General features: G+C 44.4%; 1 protein-coding gene across 3 annotated transcripts in view; it reads left to right on the top strand.

The window, feature by feature from the left end:
- Positions 1-24,086, top strand: part of NEDD9 (neural precursor cell expressed, developmentally down-regulated 9) — a 113,585-nt gene extending 89,499 nt beyond the window's left edge. For all 3 annotated transcript variants that reach the window (XM_077770102.1, XM_077770101.1, XM_077770103.1), the window contains 5 exons: positions 15,816-15,917; positions 16,270-16,371; positions 17,303-18,538; positions 19,601-19,690; positions 21,749-24,086. In XM_077770102.1, coding sequence (XP_077626228.1) covers positions 15,816-15,917; positions 16,270-16,371; positions 17,303-18,538; positions 19,601-19,690; positions 21,749-22,258 — 2,040 coding nt within the window. In that variant the 3' untranslated portion in view covers positions 22,259-24,086. The remainder of the gene's footprint in view (positions 1-15,815; positions 15,918-16,269; positions 16,372-17,302; positions 18,539-19,600; positions 19,691-21,748) is intronic.
- Positions 24,087-26,274: the final 2,188 nt, after the last annotated feature.

Raw genomic sequence — 26,274 nt, 5'->3', positions numbered from 1 at the left:
GGGGAGACCTTACCAGAACTGAGGAGGAGCTAATGACTTCAGTGCTAAGCTTCGAGCAGTGGGGGTCTGAGGTGGGAACATGGCCGCGCAGATGGAAAGGGCAGGGGGGAATGGTCCCGGCCCCTCCCTGCCAAACACCAGGTGTTCTGCAGAATATTCTGGCGTCACCATGAAAGTCATCTTAGTGCCTCTGGTTTCCCAGGATGCCTGCCTCCATCCTGTCCACTGGGCCATTGGCTTGAACCCCCATGGGCATGAGGAGGAAGAACCTCTTCCTTCCTTTCCTCTTCTTCACTTCCTTCCTTTACTCTCTCCCCCCCCCCCCGTCCTTCTCTCTCTTGCTTGCTCTTGCTCCTGATGTTTCTCTCTCTCCCTTCCTACCCTTCCTACCCTTCCTTCCTTCCTTCTTCCTTCCTTCCTTCCATCTTTCCATCCTTCTGTCCTCCCAAACTTCCGCCCTTCCTTCTTCCTTCCTAGTGGAGATGTTTGGCTGCTAAAAGGTAATTTTAACCTTCTAGGTAAAAACTGCTTGAAAAACTTCTGTCAACATCTTCCTCTGTGTAGGAATCTTATCAGCAGGTGAGAATCACAGTACCGACGTAAGCCAAGGCCCCAGGAGTTAATCCTAGTACAGCAGGAATCACAAAGGCTTTTGGGGTTTTGTTTTTTGTTTTGTCTTTGTTTTGTTTTGAGTTCTTGTAGCTGACTTGCTGAATAGCCCTATACCCAGTTTTCTCTTTACTTGCACATCTGTTAAAGGGTGGTGGGCCCAGAACTACACATTTCTGGTAGATTAAGCTATGGTCCTTAAAGAAGGAAAAGAGGAGGCAGTGGATCTTGTTCTAAACCAGTAATGGGAGGTTTAAAATTTTTAGGGAATATGGAATCATCAGGAGAGGTAGGGAAGGTGAGCTGAAGTGCAGATTTCCAGGCCTTCCTCACCACAGATTCTATTCCTAGGGCCTGGGAATCTGCTGCAGGGTGAGCTCCTTGGTTGGTTCTGAGGGAGGGAACCTAGAACTGCATTTGGAGACACACTGTGAAGTGGCCAGGAGGGAGACTGGCTGTGTTCCAATCTGATTGTGATGCGGGACTTTCCATAGTTAAAGATTCCCTTGATGTTGCTATAGAATATGGGCTTCAGGAGTTTTATCCACTAATGAATCATTTGAGAGGGAAAAAGAAAAAAGAAAAACGTCTGCCTCCTATCACTTCAACTTTGCTCTTTGGCAAACTGTGACCTCTGCCCACCCAAGAAACCTCTACCCGTCCCAACCACATTAGGTGACATGCATCACTTATTACATCGGCGGTTAGAAAAGAAGGATAATCATATAATCCCCGCGCTTTTATGAAACATCACCGAAGTGCTGTGCAAAGAGCACAGTCTTTGGGGTCGGGCTGACCCCTGGCTCTCTTCTTCATCTCTGTCAATCCCTTGGCAAGTTACTCAACTTCCCCAGGCTTTCGTTTCTCCATCTGTAAAATGGGAACAATCACAACTACCTCACAGAGTGGTTGTGAGTATTCAATAGAACAGTCTACAGAAAGGATCTGGCTCAGTGCTTAATACAGCAGGCGGCTTAAAAAAATCAATTCCTCGTCCTTGTTTGTTTTTCCTTTCTCAGAGTTTGTTTTGAACGGCCTCAGCCCTGTTTGTGTTTCTGACTGTACACCAAATACGCACGTACTTTATTGTTAGCACATATGCTGTTCCTTTGAGTGCGTGGCTCTCCCCTTGGTTCTACAAGAATGTTGCACAGAGTGGAAAAGAACTCTTAAAGTTATCTGGAAACCAGATACACCGACACCTTTCTTAATTCCACTGGCCTTTTTCATTCTGCGGTTGTGTGCAGTGCCGTTTTACCCATGAGGCATTATGGGCAGACTGCCTACAAGAATGTTTGAGAGCCCAAATTAAAAAAAAAAAATTGACTCCCACGTATGACATGCAAACACTACAAAATGTAAATTAATACACATTTAGGCAAATGTGCAGGAAGCCACATAAGGTCAACCTCATGAATTGTTACATTTACGGCTCATGGTTGTTTTATTTGAAAATGATTAGTACGTTAGAGTCTTCTCACTCTGCAAAGATTTCTAAATATGCCCCGTGACTGCCAAGAACTCATAGGCAATTTTGAATTAAATGAGTTACTCACAGTCTGATCATTTGAAAAGTTAAATTGTGTATATTTTTTAATGTTCTCCATTTTTTTTAAAAAGCGGAAGTTCTACTTAATAAGGGACTATTCGGCTGGAAGTGGAGCCCCCAACCGTCTAAAAGCCTCAGGTTCACAAAGGTCTAAAATAGCCTCATTTTTCTGCTTCAAAGATCAGTAGAACTGCCATCTGAGCTCGTCCATTCTGTGCCTTGATCTGCATGGAGAACCATGTGTGTTTCTGATTACTTTCCGGACATGTCACTTTTATTCTAACTGATGGAATTAGGTCTGTTTTGCATCCTTCTGAAGATCAGCTTTGAGCTAAATCATAAGCTTCGTAAAGGCAGGCATGGGCCAGGGCCGTCATTTACCTACATCATTTATGGGTATAGCATTTCCTGCTATAGGCTGAGCTCATGGCAAAGTGTCAGCACATAGGTAACAGCCACTGCACAAGTGACCAAGGCAGAAGCAAGAAATGAAGCATCTGATTTGAGCTGACTTTTAAGTAAACTGAAAAGCGGTTCTCATCTTATCACTCATCGGACTATCTCACACTGTTCAAGTGTTATCATCCAGCCCATTACAATCTGTTATGACGTATGTCAGACTCCACACAGTAGTTCCCCCCCAGAAGTGCCTTAGAGAAAGCCAACATCTCTTTTCTGGAGTCATAACCGTCGATACACAAGTGAGCATTCAATGCATGAATGATGTAAACTTCAGCTTGTCTGAGAGCCTAACTTTCATATGTTTTGCCCAATGTAGATGAAATTAGTTAACTCTTCCGTCGTCACCTAAACAGGAGAACTACACTTTTTTTTTTACTGAGGAGTAGAGCTTCCTTTGTATAATTCTGTTATTTACTGAGAATGCCTTTTCTCCTCTATTCTATCTGTAAACCCCTATTCATTCTTTAAGACCCATTTCAATGTTCATCTCCTCTTGTGAAGCTTTCTCTCTGCACCTCAGCAGTTTTCTCCTGCCTCTATGGTCCCCAAAATATGTCGTACTCTTCACTTAATCTCAAGGGAGCTCATGGGTTCACCAAAAGAGTAATGGCCTGCCATTACACTGTGTCTGATGGGCAAGGCTGTGGCAAGTACTGCATTGGGGGTACCACTCAGAAAACTCAAGTAACGGGGTGCCTGGGTGACTCAGTCGGTTAAATGTCCAACTTAGGCTCAGGTCATGATCTCGCAGTTCTTGGGTTCAAGCCCCATGTTCAGCTCTGTGCTGACAGCTCGGAGCCTGGAGCCTGCTTTGGATTCTGTGTCTCCCTCTCTCTCTGCCTCTACCCTGCTCACACTCTGTCTGTCTGTCTCTCTCTCTCCCCCCCACCAATAAATAAACATTAAAAAATTTTAAGGAAAACTCAAGTAACATTAAGATTTATCTAGACCCCATTACATCATCTTTAAAAACCATTTCCTACCTTCCAAAATGGGACATGGGCAAATGTTGGCAGGAGATGATTAAAAGATTTTAGCCAGGTCTTCCGGCCCGTTCCTGAAAGGTAACATAAGAGCCAGAAATAGATTCACTACAATATTTGTACCTTCTTAGACACTGAGTCATCATGAATCACACACACATACACACACACCCTAACCCAAAGCCATTGGTTAGGGAACCGAGGACTTCCCTTATTGGGATTTGAAGCATTGTGAAATCTGGTTGCTCAGAGTGACACTCTGTTACCAGCCTGCTTACCAACTGCTATATATTAGCAGTATGATTTGTCCACCAACAGCAAGTAAAAATAGATTCAGAGGAATTGAAAGCTCCCCCAGAAGCTAAACTCTTACTTCACCTCACTTTCCTTTGTTCCCTTCTTAAACAGACACACACACACACACGCCCTGAAAAACAGCAGGGAGAATCAGAGTTTGACAGGGCACTGGGTACCTCTGGATTCTGCACTTATAAACTCAATGAAGTATGACCATGTTTCAGAACTGTGCGATTCTATACAAAGATAATCCAAATTTAAACGATTTTCCCCCTCAATACATGGCATTGGGGGCTGTGCAGAGGAGTGAGTGTTCATCTAAAATCCCTATCTGCAAGAGTCAAGATGAACTTTAAATCTTACACAGAACTGGAGGTCCTTGAGCACTTAGGGGCAGGACGTTATGAGCTCACTTTGAAAATGAGAAGTCTCTCCTCCCAGCCAAGCCACCCACGCCAGGGGAATCAGCAAACTGTAACACCTCCCTAAAAATGTACAAAGATCTTTTTTGTTTGGTCAGTGCCAAGGCCTTCTAACTCAGTTGCAACTTGTCATAAAGCTTTGAGATAGTGCTTATTTCTACGAATGCATTAGCAACTTCTTACGAACCCACACCAGAGGAAACAGAGGTAATCTTCCTTCCCATTTCAATGACTTCATGCTATGTGACTGTGCTTATCACAGTGAATAGATCAGATATTATGTGTGGTGTGATGTCTGGCTGAGGAGATAATGCTGTATTTGTGAGGGAGAGGAAAGAATACATTTATTTGATTCGATGATAAAACTGAGACTTAATATTGGTTGAGCGCATCTTTAAAAGCAGGCCTGTGTTGGTGCACCTGGGTGGCTCAGTTGGTTAAGCATCCGACTCTTGACTGTGGCTCAGGTTATGATCTCATGGTTCGGGAGATCGAGCCCTGTGTCAGGCTCTGTACAGATAGAAACCTGCTTGGAATGCTCTCTTTCCCTCTTTCTCTGCCCCTCCCCTGCACGTGCGCACTCTCTCTCTCTCTCAAAATAAATAAGTAAACTTAAAAAAAAAAAAAAAAAAAGCCAGGCTTGTGTGAGTACATTGTGGAAAATGGAGAGCTAGATGCCATTGGAAGTACACTTGGTTCTCAACAGTGTCACACACCCAGCTGTCAAGGTACACTTCTAGAGAGGTATGCTGCTCCTGTTTAAGGAGTCAGGGTGTGACTCACTTAGGACAGCATGTCTCCTCTAAAAGTTGTATGTAACACCAGTACCATCTGAAGAGTACCAAGGAATTCTCTCTTTAAAGGGACTCCAGAGAGGGTCCATTCTTGAAGCAAAGAGTCTTCAGCAATGCCATAATCACATGTGATTTATCTGAGTAATTTGTATTTAGTTTTCTTAAAGCAGAGTGTGCTTAAAGCAATTATTTATCAGAATAGCTATCTATTTTCAAATGTACCACCAATGGACTGCACAGCCTTTAGCACACTCTTAAGTTACCCATTTTTCAAAAGTGTTGTAGAACTGAAGTGGGGGTGACCCAAAAGCGCTCTGGACCCCTGGCTCCATGGTAGGGACCTTATATCCATAAGCTCATCTAATCTTCTCAATAGCCTTATAAGGTGTTCATTACTGCCCTCACTTTACAGGGGAGGAATCGGAAGTCTGAGAGGTCGGTTAACTCGTGGAAGGACATCCCGCTAGTAAGAGGCGGCAATGAGATGTGAACTCATATCTGTCCAGCTAATGGTTGAGGTTGCCAAGCCCTAAAATAAGAAGACATGGTTAGGACACCTTATTAGCAGTTCTAGATCATAGGAATCCCGGGCGCTAAACAGCATACTCTTGGCCGGAAAGAATGAAAGTCACTTCAGAAGGCTCCCACCCCAGATCTGGAGAATAGTCTCCATGCTGAGGGAATGTGAGTTAGGAAGGTGGAAGCTCCCGCCACCAGGTGCGGTTTCTCTCACCAGTGGTCAGTTTCATGGCAGGCTGATGCAGAAGTCCTGAGCAGATGACTGGGGGATGTAAAGACCGTGGTACCCCCGAGAACATTGCTGTGTTGGCCTTCTCTCCCACTGGAAATACCACCTTGTTGAATGACTTCAAATTGGCCCGAATGGATAACTTCATTTAACCAGACATGGTTGTCGCACTTATCCTTACTTTTGCTCTTACGAGTTCAGTTACCCATAGTCAATCATCGTCCAGAAGCAAATGAGCTTCCTTCTCATGTTACTGACAATCACCTCACTTGACATCTCTTCACGATGGGCATTTTATCATCTCCCATCATCAGAAGGGTGCGTACAGTACACTAGGAATATTTTGAGAGAAAGAGAGCACACCCCGTAACTTTTATTACAGCATATCATTATAATTGTTCTGTTTTATTATAGTTGCTATTAATCTCTGACTGTGCCAAACTGGTAAATGAAACTTTATCATAGGTATGTATGTACGGGAAAAAACATAGTGTATACATGTAGGGTCCTGTACTAACAGTGGTTTTAGGCTCCCACTGGGAGGCTCTTGAAACACATCACCAGGGATCAGGGGAGGCTGCTGTACAGTTAAATCTCCCAGAATGGTCTTGCCAGGGAAAGGGGACCCCAAATTTAAGATGCCCAGATTTCAAGCTTTGCTTCTCAAGCAAGGAACTGAGCTTCTTTGTGAAACTGGGAGAGTACTAAATTCCCAGTAAATTTCTAATCTGTCTTGCTAACGTGAGCAACAGGAACATTGAGAGAAGTCGTGGTGCACCCTGCCACCCAGGTTCTCATTGACTTTACTGTCATTAACCAGCTGAATAACCTCTCTGAACTTTAGTTCCCTCAACTGTGAAATAGGGAGTAGGGTTGAATTCTCTCTAATGGTCTTTGCTAAAATTTTATGATCCAGATATCCTTATCTGATTCTTTCCCAGAGTCACTTGAAAAGTTTAATAAAATGACCTGACCTCAAGATTCTTTAAAAAACAAAAACAAAAACACACACGCAAAAAACCAAGACATGCAAGCATTGATATAAATTTCAAGTGGACTCCCTAAGTTTTGGCCAAGCTTTTTACTCTTCCTGTAGGAGGCAGTCCACCTTCCCATCTAGAAATTGCAGTTGCTTCTAGAAGACTGAGCTGTGGTGATAGAAGGCGAGGAACAGTTGGCACACGGGAGGGAGGGTCAGGCCATGCGGAGCCAGGGAGAATCAGAGGTCTCGCCCCGTCCTCCTACGTGGGAACATTTCCGGAGAGCATCTTATTAAGAAGAACTCTCTTTCCTGCTTTGTTACCAAAAATTAAGAGAGTGTTTCATCCCAGAACTTGTTATTTTCTTCCCATTTTCCTGTGTTTAATCTTCTTGGATAAGGCAGAGGCCATTGGTAGGTCTCTCGAAGCGACATCCCTACCACAGAACCTAGTTCTGCCATGAGCGTGATCTGTTCCATCAGCCACTGCATCTTGTCTCCCAGTGAAGCTGTGGGAGGTCTCCTATTTAGGAAGAACCCGAGAGCTTTTGGCTTTTGGGTCCAGAAGTTCTCATGCCTTGCCCCCTTTCCATAATCACATCCTCTTTAGGGCAGTCTATGGGCATCTCTCTAAAATCCATTTCAAAATCTAGATTTAGTGCTTAGTGGCCTGTGGCATTTATTTGGACATCAAAGGAACCAAAATGCCTGTGGTGTTATAGTTCTCAAAGAGCATTTTGGTCCGTGGCATATAAAAAATGACTTTGCGGCACTGAACTCTGTCACGGGTCACGTTCGGCTTTGTCCAGAGAAAGACCTCAGCCACTGAGGAGCCCAGACGTCATTTCCCACCATGTCCTTTCACGTTAAATGCTTCTAGCTGCTCTTTGGCGCTTGGTCACTCCATAACTAAATATTGCTTTAGCACTTGCTGCACAAAGAGCTTCCAGAAAGCAGCAGGGAGGCATGCTAGAGGCTTGACAATCAGGGCACTGTTTCCATTGAGTGGCTTGCCTCCCAAATGCTATGTCAAATGAAAGTGACCCAAGAGCCCCGATCCACTTCTGAGTCTTCGGTTGTGACTTTCTCCTCATTTGGAAAAAGAGACTGGCCGTGATTTAGATGTGGCAAGCAAAAGGCTTAGTTCTCGCATAAAATCAGACGTCGAGATGCTTTTGAAGGAAAGTAAATCACAGCCCAGAAACAGAGAGGGAGAAACCTCCATGAGCACAAGAGAAGCATTAGGAAGGGTAAACCATGCACTTGGCCCATGAGGGTGTAGTTTTAAGGCCAGACTCTGTTTTCATTATATTGTTGCTGTGCGAATAATAAATGAGCTCACTGCTACACCCAAGCTGGGCAGAGAGATGTTATAGAGAATTAATAAATCCAGTGTAGGCAACATGTGGCCTTCTCCTCTGGTCATAGAAAAGAAACGAGCAATCTTGGATTTCAAACAGACAGACCTCTGTAACTTTGCAGTTTCGGAAACCTGGATCCAACTTCTAACGGGCAGGCAGTGATAATACTGATGTTTCTCTTCCTAAGGGTTTTCTTTAAAGGGAAAAGGTCACACAGTTCATGGGCTTTAAGACAAAGAGATTATTATAAGATCTCATAAATACCGTGGTGGCTCTGTTCATGCTTTTTAAGGGCATTTATGTGAAAGAAGTCCTTTCCAGCAAGCAGTTTTAGAAATCTAAATACCTCTTGTTAATGCCTGAAACCCAGAGATGGTATAAATAAAACAAGGGGTTGGGGGAGATTAGAGCTAGAAAGGAAGCAATCTAATTTTACTTTTCACAGATGCCAAGAAAAAGAAAAAATGCAAATGGCTGACTGCTAACCGGTGAGGCTTCCTTTTGCATTCAGACAACCTTAGGGACTGTTAACGGTGAGGTTATAAATCTGTTCTGTAATTATTATGGCATAGTGGCACTTTTTACCTTCTCCTCCTTGATTACTCATTATATTTCCTGAGCGCCACCTGGGTTGCCTAGTTCTTGACTCGTCCCTGGGGCGGAACACCAGGAGCCGTTTCCACACGTTCCCTGCTCTGCTAGATTGATGGGTAAACTCCACTGGTCAACTTTCAAGGCATTATCTGGATATCAGGAGAAAGGATTGTGTCATTCTGGCCATTTCTGATGTTGCTCTGGAATGTAGGCACTTAGACCCAGAGAATTAAATCATGGAACACAGAAACTAGGACGGTTCCAAAAGACGCCTCCCTCCCCTTCCAGTTGGGATTTCCTGTTATTATTTTAAAACTCTGTTCAAATTATCAAAAATCATATTTTTGTGACTTTTGTAACTTTTGAAACGGGCATCCCCCAAACGTGGGAGTCGGAGTGATCATATTGATGATAATACCCTAGAACAGTTCGCCTGTGCTCCTCCCCACCCTCTCTGTCCCTCATCTGTTCCATCCAAGTCTTTCTCTCCTCTCGCCTCCCATGGTGCACCATGGAACTGGCAGCGGGCAGCTGAGAAGCTAACGTCTTCCTAACCTCGGGGCCTCCACAGCAGCTACGCCCCACTCCCTGGCACCCACCAGCTGGCTCTCCTTTGAGGAGGTGCAGCGGATGCCCAAGGATACTTGCTGAGACCTTGGCCCCATTGCTATCATGTGAGCAGGAGCTGTCTGGAGAGACAGCCTTTTCTTCTAGACATTCCAGTCGGGAAATGCACCCTACTTCTCGGAGAGATCCTCTTGATAAACACGCCGTGTGATCTTCCACTGAAAAGGCCTTGTCTGAAGAGAAATTCAATAAAGTGTCCTACGTTTGGGATCTCGCCATGTTTCTCTTGGATAATGGGTTTATTTCTAAGCCTCATAAAGCACCGTTTCTCCTGTGGTTTTCCACTGAAGTGTCCTGGGCTTTCGTGGTGATAACTGTGACAATGACAATACTAATAGGCCCACAGTAAAATGGTAACCCAAGTAAATCTACTGATGGTCATCAGGAACCAAAGTCCCTTGTCACTTACTGCTTTGCTTTGAAATTCCCATTGCCTCATAGACCTCACTGGGAACACTTTATGCTTTGTAAAGATTAACTTCTTTCTATTTGACTTATATCTAAGTGATTAAATTTTTTCTTCTCCCATGGTTTAATCATGAAACATTTTGAAAGCAAACAGCCTCGAGATCTGTAATCACTACAATACAGACCACATCCTCATCATATAAGGAAGAAAGCAAGAATCTGATGTTGTTTGTCTTTTTCCACTGTCCTGTCTCCTATATTCCTGACTATCTTTGCACAGTGGATATCGTATTTTTAAATATTTGTAAGAAATAAGTTAAAGCCTATAAAGATGTTCTCTACTTCCAGAGAGAATTTTATTTCCTTCTGCCAGCCTCACAGCCACACATAAATCTAATTTCAGGCTTTGAAATGTTCTTACCAACTCTAGTGAGTTAAAACCTGGCTTTAGCCAGTGCAGTGGTGGGTTCCCTTCTGAGTTCATTCTGACTTTTATGTGCAGCCCTTAGGATCTCAACCCAAAGTGAGGGTGGTTATCAGAGTCCCAACCTTGGTGAGCCCTAGAGTCTGATACCCCCCTCACCCAGAGAAACAAGGAAAAGACACACTGTGGCCTCTCCGACACCTATCCCAGATCGACAAATGCCACCAGGAAAAAAAGCAGCCTCAAAATGTGGGCTTACCTCTGGGGCACCTGGGTGTCAGTTAAGCGTCTGACTCTTGATTTCAGCTCAGGTCACGATCTCACGGTTCGGGAGATCAAGCCCTGTGTCAGGCTCCGCACTGGCAGCATGGAACCTGCTTGGAATTCTCTCTCCCTCTCTCTCTCTCTGCCCTTCCCCTGTTCATGCATGCACACACGCGTGCACTCTCTCCCTCTTTCAAAAATAAATAAACTTTAAAAACAATTGGGCTTACTTCTATGAATTCCTTCTCTACTCCCAAATTGGGACTTGATAACTCCTTACTATCTTGGAATGCTTTAATGCTGTTAAGGTTTTTTGTATCTTTTCCTCATTTTTTAAAAGCTGTCTTCGGCAGGACGACTGATCTGAATTGCCCCGTCCACAATTTAAGTCCAGATGTAAAATCTGTATAATTACAGTGACAATTATAATAAAAATAACTAAGTCTTAAGGGGTTTGCTCTATGCTGGGTACCTTATGTCCTTGACCGCATTTAATACACTCATAGGCAGTAAGTATTATTTCCATTCTACTAATGAGGAAAACAGACTTAAAATGGACAGATGCCTTGGTCACGCTCTCACCCATGCTAGAGTCAGCCCTGCCTGAGTCCAGCTTGTGTTCTCAGTCACTCCCCCCATCAGACCTAAACCTGCTTTCAAGGACCTAAAGACCTAGTGTGGCCATGGCCTTTGACACTAACCCTCTTGTGACACATGTCAGAACTGTTCCTTTCCTTTGTATTTTCCTTCGGATGTTAAGATAAATGCAGAGTTTGTTTTGATTTCTTTTTGCCAGACTCCTCCATATGTTTCTAGCTTGTGGCTGAGAAGAACGCAGATGTTCACGTCACATGCAAGCTCTACACGGGGGAAAAAGAAACAAGCTAGCGGTCCTTGTTGGCTTCCAGTGGGTGGTTTGTACTAAGTAGTGGTGCAGGTGGTCATTCTTCCATGGTTTCTGATTTCTTGATTTTATCTAAAATTCACTCAGCTTTTTTGGCTTCTTCACTTGCCCGGCATTACTATGCATGGCTGATCGAGCTGGCTCTGCCCCTTCTCCCATGGGCCCCCCTCATCCTCCAGCTGACTTACCTGGAAACCAACCTCATTCCATTCAGGTGGACCTTGTTTTCTGCGCTGGCCAGTTCCACACCATCTTGCTTAAGAAAAGCCTTGAGTTTACCTTTAGTTTGTTAATATATCCAGTTGGTGCATTTATCCAAGCCCTGCTATATAGTTAAGGCACTGTGCGAGGCCCTGCTGTTTATATGCAAATGAAGAGGAAATGATCTCTGTCTCCACCATGCTAAGAGAGAAAGTGAGGTGCCATGACACAGACCACAAGTTGATAGGTACCATTAGAGAGGAATGGATAACGTGTTGGGGGAGTTCTAAGGAGGGAGGTATTATGTCTGTCTGGAAAGTCCTTATGGGAGAGGCATTCAGCTTGGCCTGGAGGTCGAATAAAATTTGAATATGAGGAAAGGAAGTGGAGCATCTTGTATGAAGATACAGCGTGAGTGAAGGCACAGAGGTGTGACATGCAGGGCCCATGTGGAAAACGGTGTGGTTCTGTCTTGCCCAAACATGGAATTCTTGAAGAGCCTTTTGGGCCCTGCCCTCAGATTTCAAGGTATTGAAGGGAGAGTGGCAGAAATACACAGATGAAGGCAAGACCAGCACCCTGGGGGCCAGAGATATGTTGAGCTTGGCCAAGACGCTGTTTGAAATATTTGAGCCAATTCTGGAAATCAGATTTCACACTTAAAAAACCCAGACTTCTGGCTTCTCCTGAAAATTTGAGCAACATGGGGTGTATTTTTTCAGGATGGCGGGTGGCGGGAGCTGAGCAATGGCTGCTTTCTCTCAGTGGGGCGTGAGTTCTGTCTCACCAGCACAGAATCTCAGCCTGTTTCCTCCTTCACCTCGCCTGCTCGGCCCCTCAGGTGTCTAAGCGTGAGGCCCTTGCTTGGCTACACGGGCAGAAATAAGCCCAGGCCAAAGACTGTGAGGTGTGAGTGGCATAGCCCAAGGGCCCCTCTTCCAGCTCGCTGACTCACCCATGCTGGTTGTGAGTGCTCCCTGGCCCTTGCTGCCACGCCAAACACAGGTTCCTCTTCTCTACAGTTTCAGCATCCATGGCTTTCAAAATTATGAGACAGGGAGGTATTTACAGCATCTCCAAAAGCAGCTCTTGGTGCTCAGGATCTGATGCTGAAAATGGCGTGAATCAAACAGGTCAAGGTGGGGGGTGGGGGGTGCCGAGTGTGTTTGCTTGTTGTTATGCAAAGCACATTAATTTGAGAGCTAACCTAACCCCAGTCCCTGGACTTTGGATACCACCCTGCCAGGACTCCCTGGGAGATTCATTGAATGCGCTCTTCCTTTCCTAACCGTCTGCGTCTGCCCTTCTCTGCTCAGAACTCAAAGTGTCCACCTTCAGACTCTTCTGCCACTTGACAAGAATGGGAGTAACTAATATGTGAGGAACTGTCAGGTTCCTCATGGGGCAGAAAGCTCATATTTGGAAAATGCAAATTCTCTGCCAAGGTCATCAGGAAAGGGGGTTGCAGTAGCCATTGTCAGAGAGCCCCAGGAATCCCCCTTTTGAGCCCCATTTGCATCAACTCTAATGAACTAAGGGGTCAACTGGTACTTCCTGAGCCTAAGCCCTTGTAGCTAGAGATGAACACGCAGAAGAAAAGGAATGCACAAAAGAAAAATGGTTGGAGGAAAAAACGGAAACGAAAAGCCTGTCTTAATTTCATTGAGGAAATGTTTTGATGTGCCCTGTGTGCAGCGGTTCCATCAATGTCTTGTCGTGCGAATGCCCAGGAGTTTGCCTCTGAAATTTACATCCCCTCAGCTAGACCTTGGTGTTCCTTGGGGGCTGAGGTTCAGTAATTCTGCGGCGGTAGAAAGGTTTTTTGGTACCATGTCAGGCGGGAAGAAAAGGTCTTGTGACCACAAAACTGGATACTTTGTAAGGTACAGAACAGTCAGCACTTTCCTCCGAGGAGAGAACACACAACTGGCATGAGAGTCACCCAAGCAATGGGTTGAGGAGGACAATGGCCAAAAGTAGAAGCCTTCCAGCTCCTCGTTCCTGCAGACGTCACGGAGTGGGTCGCGGTATGCCGTGGATGTGTCTGACCAGATGCAAAACGCTGGTCCCATTTAAAGGCTATTTGTGGACCACTGTGCATTAGATGGTACCATTGGGAATGCTGAAGGGGGGGAGAGACTGTATTTTGTTGGCCTCTTCCCTTGTGGTTTTCACCATCTGTTTCTTTTAATGCATAAACAAGGAAAATGACTGGTTTGGAATGCAAAGTTTTAAAAAACCAGATGACCACAGGCATCCTCTAAAGGAGAAAGAGAGAGCAAGTTGAGGTTCTGTGACATTTGTCCGGAAGTGAGATGTTAAATACCGGGAAGCATGAAAGCTCACTGCCAGGGAAAATCCACAAAGGCAAGGAAAAGCTCTGTCGATGACCCCGCCTTTCCGAGGTCTTGCCACATGTTTACATTTCACCAAGGACTATTTTCAGACACCAGCGCCACCCCCTCTATCGCCCAGCTCCCCCTTCCCATCTTTAAACTAAAGATGGAACCACTCAGCTGGCCTTCAGCATAACCAGCCTTGGTTTTCCATTCGCATTATTACTATCTTGGCAACCTTGGGCTGAATCCACTCTTAGAAACTTTCAGAAAACAAAAGCTGTGTTGCACAGGTTCTGTTATAAAGCCAAAATAGAGAGCTATAAATAGACAGGCTGATGAGACAGACTCCGAGAAGATACTTCATTTCTCTTCTGGACAATAGTGAGTGGGGGGGAAAATTATATACGAGCACTAGGAACACAGTGCATTTTTCTTGAGCAAAGGGCACGCCTCTTTTAAAAGGAAGATTTGCTATGCACAATACAGTGGCCACTCTGTAAATGGTTTTGAATGCTCCATGCCAACAAACCTTAAAGCAACAGATTCCTTTTTTAAACCCAAGGCGGTGGAGAGATGGACGGTGACTGCGTACTAATCTCCTTTCCCTTCATTGCGAGCAGTAATCGGCTCCAAGCACCCGGGGATTTAAGCATCTTAGAGCTCCCGGGGAGAAGGGTATTGATGCATTTGGCTGAGTTCCACCCACTTCAGCATAAGATGAACGCAAGCATTTTTCACATAGTTCTGTAGGCAGCCTGACGCCAGAAATGTTCACATTAGAGAAAGGATAAAAGATGGTTTCTTAGGGAAGAACCAACTCATCCTAATTTACAAAGTGGTCTCCTAAAAAAACAAAAACCAAAAAACATCATGGGTGATGCTAAGGTGGGCGCTATTAGTCATTCGGGGGGCGGGGGTTCAGCAGAAACAAGACCCTGGTACTTTAGAAGCCCTTGGGGGATTAAATAGGTTTCCAAATGAGTCGCAGTTCAAAAATAATTTCTCTCCCCGTGCTTAGGACACAGGAAGGCTGTAGATACGAAAATCCCAGCCTGTCGGGCGAGATTCCTTTCACTGATATTGGTTTCAGATGCCACAGTTGTGATGAGTGTGTTTGACTTCCCACACCCCTTGGACATAGGTACCGTCTGGGATGGCTGCTTCCCTGGTGGAAACGAGAAAATGATTATAGAGACATGAACTCTGTTCTGGGTGGCTCCCGACTCCATGTGTCATTTGTTTCAAAGGTTAGATTGAAAGCTCCTGGAGGCTTCTGAGAGCAGCACTGTCTGAGCATTACTTTCATAAAAGTGCTCTAGTGACCTATGGAATTTTAGTTATAATAATAATGTCACATGAAGAGGCGCCCTGCGGAAGGTATGAGAGGAATTTTAAGTAGCTGAACTCTCTATTTGCATTATTCGCTTTACAAATAAGTTTCAGAGCCTTAAAAAAAAAGTGTGTGGGTTTTTTTTTTTTTTCATTATGCTGTGCTTTTGGTGCTCCAAAGAGATGATCTAGGACCTTCATAATTTAAAGATGATTCTCCCCTAAGGTGCATCCTGGGAATTGAGACTTTGACCTACATTGAGATGATTTTCTCACCATGAGGAAGAGGGATGTAGCTACTTCGGGGATTTGTTCTTTACTGGGATTCAAGAGGGGATTTGAAAGTGTTCTGATGTGATGTCTCCTTGGTGTCTTCCTTTTCTGTCTTCTGTTCTTTGTTTTTCTTTCTTTCTTTCTTTTTATGGGGGAGAGGTGAGGGAGGGGTGCCTGGTTAGGAGGTTAAGAGATGTACTCAGGACCTGAACTTGGAAGTTTACACCTCTGTGTCTTCCCACCCACAGGTGATAACCCCAGTGAGGACAGGCCAAGGCTACGTGTATGAGTACCCGTCCAGGTACCAAAAGGATATCTACGACATCCCTCCTTCCCACACCACTCAGGGGGTACGTACCAGGGCCGCGGTCACCAATAGAGGGGACCGCTTCAGGGTGGCGTTCCTTCAAAGCTCCAGAGCAAAGGGAACTTCACGGATTATGTGTGTTTCACGTGAAGCTTTATTAAGTTTACCCATCCAGAAGCCATTTTAGCCAATGTCATGTTTATACTCAGTTTGAGTCGAAAATTATGAAATATAAAAAGCAAAATTCCTTTAGCCTCTTATCACGTAGAATGCAGCCAAAGAGTCACGGTATACATAACCTGGCAAATAAATCCATAACGAAAGGCTTAGTAGTGTAAAAAAAATGACAAGAATACAACATTTCTATTCTGGGTAACTCCAGTTTTTCCCTTCAGGTATATGACATCCCTCCATCATCAGTCAAAGTCCCTGTGTTTTCAGTTCCGGTGGGAGAGATAAAACCTCAAGGCATCTATGACATCCCTCCTACAAAAGGGGTAAGTGACCCACCACAGAGCAGCCAAAAGGGGGTTGTGTGTATGTTTATTGGGATGAAACAAGAAGGGCAAACCAAAGGGGGAAAACTAGTCTTTCTGAGAGAGTGAACGAGAGGAAAGAAAGGCAGCAGTTAAGAGAAGTCTAAGGATTCCAGGGGCACCGGGCTGGCCCAGTCGGTGGAGCATTCAATTCTTGATCTCATGAGTTCGAGCCCCACGCTGGGCATAGAGATTCCTTTTTTTTTTTTTTAAGGGAAGGAAAAAATACCTCAAAGAGAAGTCTAAGGATTCCATACCTTGGGAACTCTACTAAAAATGAGGTAGTCAGTAAAGGAGAACCAGTAAGAAGGTAAAAGAATTCAGTTTGGCAACCAACTAACAGATCTCATATTTATGGAAAGTGTTACAGCTTCCTCGGTCCATAGATGGGGGTGGTGCGTTTGCTGCACTCTGTTATCCTCTGAAGTATGCCTGCACAGGAAGTACAGATAAGGGAACTGTGTGTTAGAACATTTAAGCAACTTATTCGTCATCTCACTGCTGATAGATCCAGCAAGAGACCTCAGGTCTTCCAACACCTAGTCCTGTGTGTTAATACATAGTCTGCTGCCCGGCCGAGGAAGGAGACCCAGGAGGTGGTCAGAAACGCGGGACTGGGACCCAGGGAGAGCAGGTCAGCCAGAAGGGGTCCACACACAAGCAGCACAGAGGCCACGGGGAAGGATGATCCTGTCACAGGATGAGGGAAGTAAGAACAGAGCCGAGCGGAGCCTTGGGAAACATGGGCCGTGAAGTGGATGGAAGGTGCAAAACAAAGAGCCAGTGATTAGGACTGAGAATTCCTGCCTCGTTTGAATGTCCTTTACCATGTCTGCGTGTTCACATGAGCCAAGTGAACCAAGAATAGCTCTTTTTTTTCCTTACTTTTCAGGTATATGCCATTCCGCCCTCTGCTTGCCGAGATGAGGCAGGGCTTAGGGAAAAAGAGTATGACTTCCCCCCTCCAGTGAGACCATCTGGAAGGCTGGACGTCAGACCAGAGGGTGTTTATGACATCCCCCCCACCAGCACCAAGCCGATGGGGAAGGACCTTCACATAAAATATAACTGTGATGCTCCGGGAGCCGCTGATCGGGCAACACGAAGATACCAAAACATTCCGGTGGACCAGCCACAGCTGGGACAGTCACTGGGTGCCCAGAACGATGCCTACGATGTCCCCCGAGGGGTTCAGTTTCTGGAGCCGCCGGTGGAGAGCGGGGAGAAGGCGCACCCCGAAGAAAGAGACGGTGTTTACGACGTCCCCCTGCACAACCCACCAGATGCCAAAGGCTCTCAGGACGTGGTCGACGGTATCAACCGGTTGTCTTTCTCCAGCACGGGAAGCACCAGGAGTAACATGTCCACATCTTCGACCACCTCCAAGGAATCTTCACTGTCAGCCTCCCCGTCTCAGGACAAAAGGCTCTTGCTGGACCCAGACACAGCCATCGAGAGACTCCACCGGCTCCAGCAGACCCTGGAGACGGGCGTCTCCAGCCTCATGGCGCTGGTCACCACAGACTGGCGTTGTTATGGATACATGGAACAGCACATCAATGAGATCCGCACCTCGGTGGACAAGGTGGAGCTGTTCGTGAGGGACTACCTCCATTTTGCCAAGGGAGCTGTGGCAAATGCTTCCTGCCTCCCCGAACTCATCCTCCATAACAAAATGAAGCGGGAGCTCCAAAGAGTGGAAGACTCCCACCAGATTCTGAGCCAGACCAGCCATGACTTAAATGAGCACAGCTGGTCCCTGAACATTCTGGCCATCAACAAGCCCCAGAACAAGTGCGATGACCTGGACCGGTTTGTGATGGTGGCGAAGGCCGTGCCCGATGATGCCAAGCAGCTCACCACAACCATCAATACCAATGCAGAGGCCCTCTTTAGGCCAGGCACGGGCAGCTCGCATGTCAAGAGTGGGTCTGGAAACATCATGAACTCCACTGAGTACCCACACGCCATGTCCCAGACACAGCTGCTGCATTCCGGGGACCACAAGGCCCAAGCCCTCACCAAGCCATTGCCCCCGAGCCTGGGCAAGGACCAGCCTCCTGACTGTAGCAGCAGTGATGGGTCCGAAAGGAGCTGGATGGATGATTATGATTACGTCCACCTACAGGTAAGGAAACCAGGCTCCTCAAGCGCCTATACTCACAGTCAGGAAGAGACTCCCCAAAGTGGGCCCTTAGATAATCATATCCTCTCCACTTCTATTCATGTTTTATCATATAGTTCTGTGTGGTTTTTTATTTGAAAAAGGAGGGAAGCACTGTTAAGGAAAAAAAATGAAAACCTCTATACTACAGCATTTCTAAGGTCCCTTCAGCTCTACAATGTGTGTGTGTGTTTAATTACTTACAGAAAAACTTAACCCCACCTCAGGCTAACCTTGAGGAACACTGGGCATTTGACCTAGAACTTAACCAGCACATGGGAAGTTGGACAGCCACAGTCGGCCTCCTACAAGTGGGAAATTCCACCAAGCTGACCTGGGATCCCTTTCACTTTGGGGAATTCAAACATTCTACCAGGATCCATTATTTAAAATTTGGGGTGCTATGTTATTCTGCCGCTCTTTTCATTTGACTGAGAGGCATGGATTATCCTGAGAACGGTTGAACTGCTACAATTCCCTTGTGTGCAAGAGACTGGGGAAGGGAGAGTGCTGAGNAAAGGAAAGGCGTGGGGAGAGAGTAGATCGGGGCATTCACTATTCATCTGGTGGGTTTTCTGGCTCTGTGTATTGGAAATACTGATTTGGTGTAGAGTCGCAGATGATTCAAAGAACCCAGGAGTGTCGTGTGGGCCCCATTTAGACCTGTCTTAGCAGGTTTATCAGTTTACACATAATCTATTAGAAAAGAATGCTGAGAAACAGTATTGCTTAAGGAGTTTTGAAAGGGATCGTGGATCTCCAAAAATGGTCAAGTGGAGCAGAGATGGTGGCACCTCACATGGAAGCCGATTTTAGTTTTCAGCCCTGACCTACGCGGTGACTCTGGAAGTCTGGCAGAGAAGCACACCATCCCTGTCTGGGGTTCACAGGGCCTAACGGGTGGCGTGTGGGAAATCTCCAAGGCATTGGAAAATGAAAGAGTATTTACACGTTTGTCAATGAAATTGTTAGCATAAGTGAATCACAGGGGTGATGTAATGTTTTCTTTATGTTGAAAAATAATAGGGTAAGGAGGAGTTTGAGAGGCAACAGAAAGAGCTGTTGGAAAAAGAAAATATCATCAAACAGAACAAGATGCAGCTGGAACACCATCAGGTAAGTTCAATCAGAGCAAAACCTACTTGGTATTGAAGAGATATCCCACTTACTAAGGAAGGTGTTACTTCAAAAGATTATGATTTTGATCCTTCCAGCATACTCTGGCATAAATAGGCTCCAAGGCATATAATAGGGTATAAGAACAAAGAGAAAGTTTATGGCTTTGGTAATCCAGCTGGCGTTTCTGGATTATGTCCAAACAGCTATTTTTCCAGGATAATTCTGTATATCTATTAGGAATCTTTGGGTTAAAGCTGTTGGTCTCAAGGAGCAAAACCCACTCAAGCTAGCCCAAGCAAACAGGGGAATGCAGGAACAGAAAATGCAGTTCTAGCCAGGTCTGCTGAGAACTAGGACTATAAATTCTCTCTCCTTCTTGTACTTCCTTTGCTTTTCTCGAAATCTGCTTCCTTCTCCTCTATTTTCTGGCAGTTTCCTCTGCTTATCTATTCCTTTGCCTCCCCTCTAACTTTACAGAACCCATTAATGGCCACTCAGAGTCCTTTCTACAGATGGCTTTTCATCTCAGCTTCCTCAGCTGATAGTCAGTCTGCTACTGCAGTTCATCAAATTTCTTTAAAAGAAAAAAAAGAGCCTAACTGGATCATCTTTATCTCTCTCCTACAACTCAAGCCTATGGCATGCTGTTCTTGGTCCAATCTAAGAGAATGAGGGCAGGATCAAGTGTTTTCAAATTATATACAAGCTCTTAAACAAAGGATTTGGACAGGGCAGGTTCACTCAAAAGTTAGGCATGAGTGGGGCTGCCAATGATGGGTGTTGCCAGTATAAGGGCATAAAAATTAAAAAGCAATGGGTTGAGGACTTATAAGGCTTTTAATTGGAAACAAAATGGCATGTAGAGACATGTTTAATCCTTGCTTTCGAACCAGCCAACTATGTGACCTCGGCAAGTCACTTAACCTCCATGAACTTCAGTTGCTAATGTATAAAATGAGATGATACCCCCAGCTCTCCATCTAATAATAAGATGATATATTTATGAACATATCTGCGACAGCGTGAGATATCTTCAAACATCACGTTGTACCTGTTTCTATCTGCTTTGGCATTTGGCCCAATAGGACTATAGGGCTTTAGGGAACTTGTTGAAACCATAGCAATTCCTAAGAAGAAAGCAGACTCCGTTGAAAAGTAGAGCTCATTGTGCATTTCTTATGGGAGAGGCTGGATGAGGTTATCCCTACTCTGACTGAGCCCTACCTTGGAGCAGATCACTGAGTCCTAAGCTAAGGTCATAGGTAGTCCTTACCTGCAGAGGGGGGGTCTCTCTTGAGATTTGGTGGAAGAGCATGAGATTATGATCACTGCAGTTTAAATAATACACCAGCTGGAAGCAGGAAGGGAAGAGGAAAGCTAATGCTCATTGAGTCTGTGTGTGAGGTTCTTTTCTTTCAACAGCTGAGTGGCTAAATGGTATGATGCACAATTCAGATTCCCTTAGAGATGCTCTTTTGCACAGTGCACGTGTGTTTGTATGCATTAGTGTGTCCGGTAGTGCTGGCTAATAACATTTACGAATTTTGATGGAAAGAGTAGGAGAAATGGAAAGGGGTCATAGACCCCTTTAGCTAAGAGTCTGGAAGGTACAGAGTCAAAGCTTTCCCAGAGAAAGAATGAACTCTCAGTTTCCCTCGCCACCATTCAACGTTCTGTAAACGTTTACATGGAGGCTACAATATACCAAACACCATTGTAAGCACTTTGTAAATGTTGACTCATTTAACTTTCATAAAGGTGCAGGTCACAAGAGCTGAGTACAAGCGCCAGCTGCCTTCCAGCCTTAGGGCAGAGGAGACCCGATACACAGTCACAGGGGCCTGAGCTGGGGGATTCCTTAGGGATTCTCTTCCTCAACCTCCATGTTTTACACCTTAGGAAAGTGAGACACCCTGACTGAGGCCTCCCATCTAATGAGCACTTGACTCTTATTAGGGATTAAAATCCTTGTCCTTGAACTCCAAGCCCCAGTTAATTTTCAGTACAGCACACTTGCCCTACCCTTCATGAAATCTGCTTTTTGTTTCCTTGTAGCTAAGTCAGTTCCAGCTGTTGGAACAAGAAATTACCAAGCCAGTGGAGAACGACATCTCCAAGTGGAAGCCCTCTCAGAGCCTCCCGACCACAAACAGCAGCGTGGGCTCTCAGGATAGGCAGCTGCTCTACTTCTACTACGACCAGTGTGAGACCCATTACATCTCCCTCCTCAATGCCATCGACGCCCTCTTCAGCTGTGTCAGCTCAGCGCAGCCCCCGCGCATCTTCGTGGCCCACAGCAAGTTTGTCATCCTGAGCGCACACAAACTGGTGTTCATTGGGGACACGCTGACGCGGCAGGTTGCCACCCAGGACATTCGCAACAAAGTGATGAACTCCAGCAACCAGCTCTGCGAACAGCTCAAGACTATAGTGATGGCGACCAAGATGGCCGCCCTCCACTACCCCAGCACCACGGCCCTCCAGGAGATGGTGCACCAAGTGACAGACCTGTCCAGGAACGCCCAGCTCTTCAAGCGCTCTTTGCTGGAAATGGCGACCTTCTGAGAAGAGCAGGACGAAAGGGGAACTGAGCGTGCTACTAAGGAAAACTGGAAATGCCATCTGGTTTTTGTAAATGTTATCTATTTTTGTAGATAATTTTCTATGAAAATGAAATATTTTAACACGTGATGGGGTTAGACATTCAGCAATTCAGGGAGCTCGAGGGGGAATTTGTTTTTTCCTGTGTCGTTCTTATGTAAACACATAAGCATCTAAGACATAAATTGTACAGAAATGTGTCCACTTGCGTGTGTATGCCTATGTATTCATGTTCGTTTGTAGACATCTGTCTGATACATTCCATTAGAAAACACGAATTAAGAAGCACCTTAGTAACCACTTCTAATGCTGCATATTTTTTTCCTTCTTTTTTTTTTTTTAAAAAAAAAAAAACATACCAGCTAGTTGTAATATTGCTATAAATATACTAGCAGTTATTCTGAGCCTGTCACTTCCAAGTCTGGGAACCACGGTATATACACAAATGTTCACCTTCCAGTAATGAGGCATGACATGACCTGTTCTTGTTTTGAGGGCCCTTTCAAAATTCACCTTCTAGGCCACACTGTGGCAAAATGCCTCACTTCTGATTGAGAAGGCCCTATTAGAAGTTTCTGGAAGTGCATGTTGATTCAAGCACTGATATTTTAGAAGTACGTACAGCCCATATCCCCAGTTAGGGCAAGGTTGTTTCAAAACAGAGAGCACATCACAATAAAAGGAGAGCACAAGTTTGGCCAGGGCTTTCTGATCATTGGCGTTTATGAGTGATTTGGCCATGAGGTCTTCCGAACGGTGTTTTTAAATTTGCAAAAACCATATGATTTGCAGCAGGAATTCATAAAGATGTATGAGACTACGACTGTCCACAAAAAGAAGGGATGGGTCGGTCTGCCAGTTTTAAGTAGAGGACCTTTCTGACTCTCAACATTCACTTAGGTGCTACTACCGCCATTACCTGAGAGAAACTGGCCAGTTCCTTGGTCACTTAAAGGTTAAGAGCCTCCAGGCCATATCCTAGTCTATGAGAATTCATTGCTTGATCTTACACCCTCCTTTAAACCTGCAGCTACTGACCCAACAACTGGGCCCATCCGGTCTTTACAATTCTGTCTGGCCCATGACCCTGTGTATACAGCCCATTACCATCTCACAGCTCAGCACCGCCCATTCCATAGTCTGTGTCCCCTTGAACCTGACAGTGTTGGCATAGCACGGACACACCACAAACCATGAGATTCATCTTGGGGAAGCTGAAACACTTCCTGCCCGGTGGATAAAGGTATTCTCCTATTACCAAGTCAGGAATCATGTTATCTATGGGCTTCTCATCCCGTTCTTATTTAATGGTTCTAGTCTAGCCTATTGGAGAATGTTTTTATTCTGCAATATATGCCTTGACTTAATTAAGCTTGCTTGTTTTAAAAACCAAATTATTGGAACAGGAAAGGACTTATAAGAGAACAATGTGTGATCTAAGTGTAATGGGGAAAAAAATCAGTGAAACATCATCGAAGGTGCTTTTGAAAACAGCCGTTATTGTAGCTTTCCAAGTTCTGCTCTGTCAAAAGATGATTACAAGTTGTATTGTTATATGACAAGTAAGTGTGTAGGGAGGAAGGAGACTGCTGAAAATCAACTAAGCAGGAGGAGTTCAAAAGTGTCCCTGTAGGTTTCACTGTATAATGTGTACTTCTTAGGAGATGACAGACTTGTTCTAAGCTATGTTGTTACATTTCACGTTTTCGAAACCAAAATGTTCAGTCTGTATTACTTTCTCCCATCTTGTATGTAAAGGCTGTTTTTAAATCATTAAATTTTTAGATCTCGATTTCCATAGGCACTGGGTTTTCTTTTCCAGGTTTCTCTTTGTCATAGAACTGAATGTTGGCTTACTTGGGCACTCCGTATACAGAAAGCTAAATTATGGCTATTGTAGCAATACTAGAGACCAGGATTTTTTAGGAAAATTGTGAGTTGTATATTTTTTTATTTGGTGTCACTTCAGGGTATATTTACATATGAAGAAAATTCTGCGATCTGTGAACATTGCCAAACCAAGTATCTGGAGCAAGCCTTGGCTTCACCAGAAAGCCTGTCCATTTCAGTGATGGGTAGGATGCATTCTGCCATCATAATATGGATGCTACCATTTGTGAAGTTTTAGATTCAAAGAGAGTTGCTTAATTCATTTAGGAATAAACATAAAGAAATGGTTAAAAGAAAATTAGATTTGATGAAAATTAGACATTCATAACCACATAAATTATTTTTAATGCTTAGCCCCCTCTTTCACACAGGTATCCTACCTGTGAGATTAATAGATAAAGTATTTGTATATACCTTGTACCATTTTGATCACATCTATGAACATGAGCTGATTTTTAAGAACAGTGTCAGGGCACTTCAGTGGGGAATGAAGTCTTTTGAAAAAATGGTACTGGGACAACTAGATCTCTCCACAGACAAAAATGAAGACTTACAGCCTACGCAAAAATGAAATGGATCATAGACTAACATGTAATACTTCTAGAAGAAAACATCAGAGAAAATCTTTGTGATTTCAGGTAGATAAATGTTCCTTAGACAGAAAAATAAATAAGTAAGGAAATAAGGGGCACCTGGGTGGCTCAGTCAGTTAAGTGTCCAACTTTGGCTCAGGTCATGAGCTCACGGTTCATAAGTTCGAGCCCTGCATTGGGCTCTGTGCTGACAGCTCAGAGCCTGGAGCCTACTTCAGACTGTGTCTCCCTCTCTCTCTGTTCCCTCCCCGCCACCTCTCTCTCTCTCAAAACTAAATAAAGATTAAGAAAAATGTTTTAACAAGTAATTAAATAACTAAGTAACTAAATAAATCATAAAAGAAAAAACTGATAAGTTGGACTTTATCAAAATTAAAAACTTTGCTCTTCTAAGGAGACCATTAAAAATACAAAAAGGCAGTCCACAAAGCAGGAGAAAATATTTGCACCACATACATCAGCCAAGGACATTAATCAGAATGAGGAGATAATGAATATTTTTTTATGGGCAAAAAATGTGAACAGAAACCTCACAAAAGAAGACATATGAATGGGCAATAAGTAAATGAAATGTAAACACACCAGAGTCAATAAAATTAAAAAGGCAAGCCATCCCAACTGCTGACGAGACAGGGGAGCAAATGGAGCCCTCATACAGTACTGGTGAGAGGGTAAAATGGCACAAATGCTTTGAAAAATAGGTAGGCTATTGCCTAGTATATGACCTAGGAACCCCTTTCTTACGTATTTACTCAAGAGAAAAAAAAGCATATGTCCGTACAAAGACTTGAAGAAGAGTGCTTATAGCAGCTCTATTTGTAATAGCCAAAAGCTAGAAACAACCCAAATGGCCATATGTATGAACGAATAAAACCACTGTTGTATATCCACACAATGGCATACTACACAGAAATAAAAAGGAACAACAAAATTGAGACAAAAACAATACGACTCAATTTCCAAACCATTGCGATATATAAAAGAAGCCAGACAGAACAGACTACATATGGTATGTTGCCATTTACGCAAAATTCTAAAGATGCAAATTATAGTGACAGGAAGCAGATCCAGTGCCGTCCTGGAAAGAGGAGGGGTGGGAGGGATTACAAAGGAGCTCAGGAAAACTGTGGGAATGATGAAAATGGCCATTTTACTGAACGTGGTGATGGCTTCACAGGTATACACCTGTCAAAACTCATCAGATTGTACACTTGAAATATTTATTCTATTGTTAGTTATGACTTTTTAAAACTAAATGATCTAAACACACCAGTTAGAAGTCAGAGATTCTCAGACTGGATTTTTTTTAAATAGAAAGACTAAGCTATATACTATTTAAAAGACACCTGCACTAAATAACAATATAAATTTAAAAGCAAAGCGATGGGGGTACCTGGGTGGCTCAGTCGGTTGAGCGTCTGAATTCAGCTTAGGTCAGGGACCCACAGTTCATGAGTTTGAGCCCCATGTTGGGCTCTGCTGACAGCTCTGAGCCTG

Source organism: Crocuta crocuta, unplaced genomic scaffold, assembly GCF_008692635.1.
Source record: "Crocuta crocuta isolate KB4526 unplaced genomic scaffold, BGI_CrCroc_1.0 scaffold24, whole genome shotgun sequence".
NCBI classification, from domain to species: domain Eukaryota; kingdom Metazoa; phylum Chordata; class Mammalia; order Carnivora; family Hyaenidae; genus Crocuta; species Crocuta crocuta.
This window is presented reverse-complemented; position numbering and strand designations above follow the sequence as displayed.